Consider the following 4,452-nt stretch of genomic DNA (forward strand, 5'->3'; position numbering starts at 1 on the left):
TTTTGACATTTTTTTTCTTATTTATGCATCCTACTTTCAATGATATATTTACATATCTTTTGGATGTCTTACAATATATTATACTCTTAATCTTTTATCAATACCTAGATTGCAAAAAATCCTATCTTGCCCCACTTTATTCTCAATTTGTATAATCTTACTTCAATATGGTCACACATATGTAATTATCATTTTAGATGGCATTCCTCATTTTATAATTTAGTAATTTACATATTGTTAGCATCTTCTAAAATACATGTTTTACCATTTTTAAGCCCTTTTTTCCTTATTCACTTAGTTGATACTTGTACCCATTCAGAAAACCAACTTTTCATCTCCTTACCGTTAACATGTTTCCAACATATTTAAAAGTTTTGTGTGTACCACTTCGATCGGGTACTCTTTTTAATTACATATAGACTATAATTTTGTCCAATACAAGAATTTCGCTTCTTTATGAAAAACTTTATCCTTTAAATGTGTATATGTGATCTAAGCACATTCCAACATATTCCCATAAGTGTGCGGTAATTCTTTGATTCATCTGGCATATTGCAATTCTCAATAAACATTATATAATGATGAATGGCATGTAGTTAAAAAATATGATATTATTGTTATGTAATACTTCAGAGATAAATGTTATCATTTTTAAAATTTACATAATTATTGAAATAGATCGTTGACATGCCAACGATCTTCATCTTGCTGAAAAATGTGGCTCATTCCAAATAAACTGTGCGCTTCATGAGGTCTAATGCAAGTATCTTTGTCCAACAGCATGGTATCAATATCCGGGTCTCGCAAATTTGTGGGGTTCAAGAGAAGCGTGATCACCTCTATCCCTAAATCATGCAAACTTCCTGTAAGAGTTTTCTTCCGAGATCTACGGTCTTACAGCAAACACAAAGCTTTACTAATTTTGGTACAAAATTTTGATAAGAAATGAAGAATAAAAAATCTTCAATCTTATTGCTAGAGTTGAAGACTGGGCATTGAGTGTATTACAACCCATAAGTAATCAACCCAAAGTCCCATGCATATTACTAACGAAGAAGTTGTCCTTTTTCATCTTTTCACCTAGTGCACTCATGAGGAGGGGTAGGATACCTACCCTTATCATTACAATAGTCATAATTCATATACTTTTTTCTCACTTCATCATAAGCTTTCTGTTGTTTTGTGTCCAATTGCCAGTAGGTTTTGGTGTTCCACCAATAGTCTTGGCCAAAACAATCCTTATTAGGATTATTGATTGGCGAGAGGCATCCATCAATCTTAAAATCTTGAAAATGGGCTTCAATTGGTCCATTTGTCCAATTGGCCTTCGTTTGGCCCCCATCAGTAGCCCAAGAAGACCCATCCCATAAGCTCACTTTCACTTGCATTGTATTGTTAGGGTATCCTACACCTTTGTTTATGTTGTTCTTATATATCCTTATTGGTGTGTCATCTACAAAGAATCTGAGAAAAAAAAAACATAATCGTTAGGTCTTATTCAGAAATCTTTATATGCTTAATGGGAAATTAAATTGAGAGTAAAATCCTTTTGTCTGGTAACAAAGTTGTTTTATTAGTCGTTCCTTGAATTTTTTGTTTACTTCCTTATTGGGTGCCGTTAAAAACACACAATTGCTTTATGTTTTTTTTTTTTCCTATTTTTGAAAATGGGACAAAATATGATATTTGGCAAACCAATAATATTTTGTTCAATGTAAATTTGTGATTAAACTTAGAGAAAAAACTAATCGAATCGGTCCCCTTGATCAACCCTACAAAGTAAAAAAAATACAAATATTATGGGCGATGCTATAAGCAGCGACACAAGAAACACATAATTCTGTGTTACTAATATAAACGGGATTTCTTGTAGTGCAATGCACAAAATCAAACTAACAAAACCATTATAACTTTGATATTGATGTGGTATATTTATCTTTTTTTTTTCAATGACAAAGCTATTAAAGCATGTGAGATTTATAGGTCACTTTTAATCCGGAGTGTTTTATACTAGATGATCACTATTAGGCCACCTTGATGCATCAAGATGGCCTAGTGATCATCAAAGACTCCAAATTGGAAAGATTTGAATCTCACATGCTTCAACATTAGGGTGACTTATACCATAATGATGATGATGCATATATTTTTTATAAGATAAGATAATTAAGTGTATACGCAATCTGATGGTGGTTCCATAACAATTTGTAGTAATGGAAATCTGTTGCAGGATCAAACCAAAGAGTGAATTTTTGCTCTCTACCACCAATACTATTCGCAAATACATTTGTTTGTAAAGTAATAGGTTTGCCCGGTCGATTTCCCAAGAACTCGAAGTCTAACTCATCATGTATACTTGTATTTAAAAACATCTGCATCGATCAAAGCAACATAATTAAAGAGAGACATATTGAAATATGTATGTAATTAACTAATGATCGACTTTTAGGAGTTGAGAATGGTGCTAAACATTTAGAACTATATATTTCCAACCTTTATATCATACATAATACATATTAAAATACACACACATATAAATATAAACTTCTTTTTGGAAATCCAGGGTTGGAAAATCAGTACAAAGACCAACCCCATTTAAGTGTTATTATCGTCAAACCAAGTCAAGCTTGAAATTTTATTCCCACTCTCATTTTGCTTCACAAGGAAATTAAATCAGTTTTGATTTGATCCAAATGGTTGATTTTTAAATAGCTCATGTTCATCATATATATTCACACTAATGTTTAATTATACTGCTTTGTTTAAAAATATCTAAAAGATTAATATTATTGATCAACAAGTTTCGCGCCTTAATTTTTGTATGCATACATAAAAAGCAGTAATCACACCACCAGAATCCTTGACGGGTAGCTTAATCTTCATGTGAAAGTAACCAGATCCATAATATGATTTCGACGCAAATCCAGCACCTACACATTATATATTCATCACGAACACACACATTATAAAGTAATCAATTGGATGCATACATGGACATGAACATATATACTTGCAATAAAATGTTAAGATTAACGTAATCAATACAATTATCAAAGATGGTCATTCATTTATTATGTTTTACAAAATTTTGATTACAAAAACGAATTGGTATCATTACAATTAAAATAAAATACTATATATCATATGGGTTGGTAATCAAATAGTAAAAACATGGAACCTAAATATATAAAAAGGAGAAAGAGATAGAAGTATATATAAAACACCTGAAGATTGATCCAACGACAATTGAACCTCCTTTCCTTGATTAAGTAACTGAGCGTGATGGTTTCCCCAGGTTACATTATAATTTTGATCAAATGCAACATTCTTATGATCAAAACCTCCAACGATTCTTGCTGCATCTGCACTAAGGAAGAAAAAAAAGTCCAACAAAGCGACCATTACCGACGTCGTTATCATCCATGGAGGAAAACTCATTTGACTAAACCCTGAATATTGCGAAAACAAACCCACAACAAATTAATTTGATTGTATATATATATATATGTATGTATCAACTATTAGATTAATGGGTCGTCAGAATTGAAAATGATAAGACAATGCAGAGATTGTTAATAGAGAGTTCTAACATGCATAGACATATTTAGAAATTAAATGTGAAAACGCGTAAATATTGGTAAATTCACAACTACTATTAACCAATAAATTTTTTAGCGGTAAAGATAAAGACACATTTGGACCAGAAAAACTTGTGCTCAAAACTATCTTGTTTATTTTGGAATATACAAATTTGAACGGTATAAATTCGGCTCACGTAGTTTTTAATGATATAATGGATAAACACCAAATTGACCACGTTCTATAAATACAAATTTCGAAAATGACCTATTTTTTTGCAAATTTTGGGAATGGCCATTCTATTCGACAAGTCGTCTATGTTAAGACTCAATTACTATGGTGCCCACCAAAGGGCTTTTTATATTCGTAGACCCGACAATTTGTTATACGACACGAGTTTTCTTTGTATGGGTTTTAAAAACTCATGTTTCGTGTCGACACAAATTTTAAATTCGTATTTTGTGTCTTATGCGTGTCAAAAATGAATTTATCTGTAACACATATGGATATAAATTAAATTAGTGGTTGACACATGACACGTATAAACACGCGACACATGACACTTGTAAACATGTATAAACACAATTGAAATTAATGTAAGTTTGTGTTTATCCGTGTTTTCGAGTAACATGGTTAAAAACGTGTATATTCGTGTTGTGTCACGTATCACACAAATTAATTATGTGTCATGTTCGTGTTTGATACCCAAGACAAGTTTTTCTAATTTGTTTCGTGTTAATGTTTGTCAAATTCGTGTCTAACACGTAGTTTTGAACATTGGGTGATGAATAATAAGTTTGTAACATTGCATTATATCATGTTCTAAATTTTGTTTCTAACAATTTTTTGTTGTAATTTATGATTAATTGTTAT

General features: G+C 31.2%; 1 protein-coding gene across 2 annotated transcripts; it reads right to left on the reverse strand.

Moving 5' to 3' along the window:
* Positions 1–653: 653 nt before the first annotated feature.
* Positions 654–3,701, reverse strand: LOC111885601 (xyloglucan endotransglucosylase/hydrolase protein 2). Of its 2 annotated transcripts, XM_052767419.1 has the most exons (5): positions 3,225–3,699; positions 2,830–2,930; positions 2,179–2,372; positions 1,158–1,464; positions 657–845 (listed from the first exon to the last, which is right to left on the reverse strand). In XM_052767419.1, the coding sequence occupies exons 1-5, from the start codon at positions 3,436–3,438 to the stop codon at positions 840–842; spliced, it is 822 nt and encodes a 273-aa protein (XP_052623379.1). In that variant the 5' UTR covers positions 3,439–3,699; the 3' UTR covers positions 657–839. The 2 variants fall into 2 exon arrangements, with proteins under 2 accessions (XP_023737616.3, XP_052623379.1); XM_023881848.3 differs by having other exon boundaries at positions 654–1,464; positions 3,225–3,701.
* Positions 3,702–4,452: the final 751 nt, after the last annotated feature.

This window comes from Lactuca sativa, chromosome 9 (genome assembly GCF_002870075.4).
Source record: "Lactuca sativa cultivar Salinas chromosome 9, Lsat_Salinas_v11, whole genome shotgun sequence".
In the NCBI taxonomy this organism is placed as follows: Eukaryota; Viridiplantae; Streptophyta; class Magnoliopsida; order Asterales; family Asteraceae; genus Lactuca; species Lactuca sativa.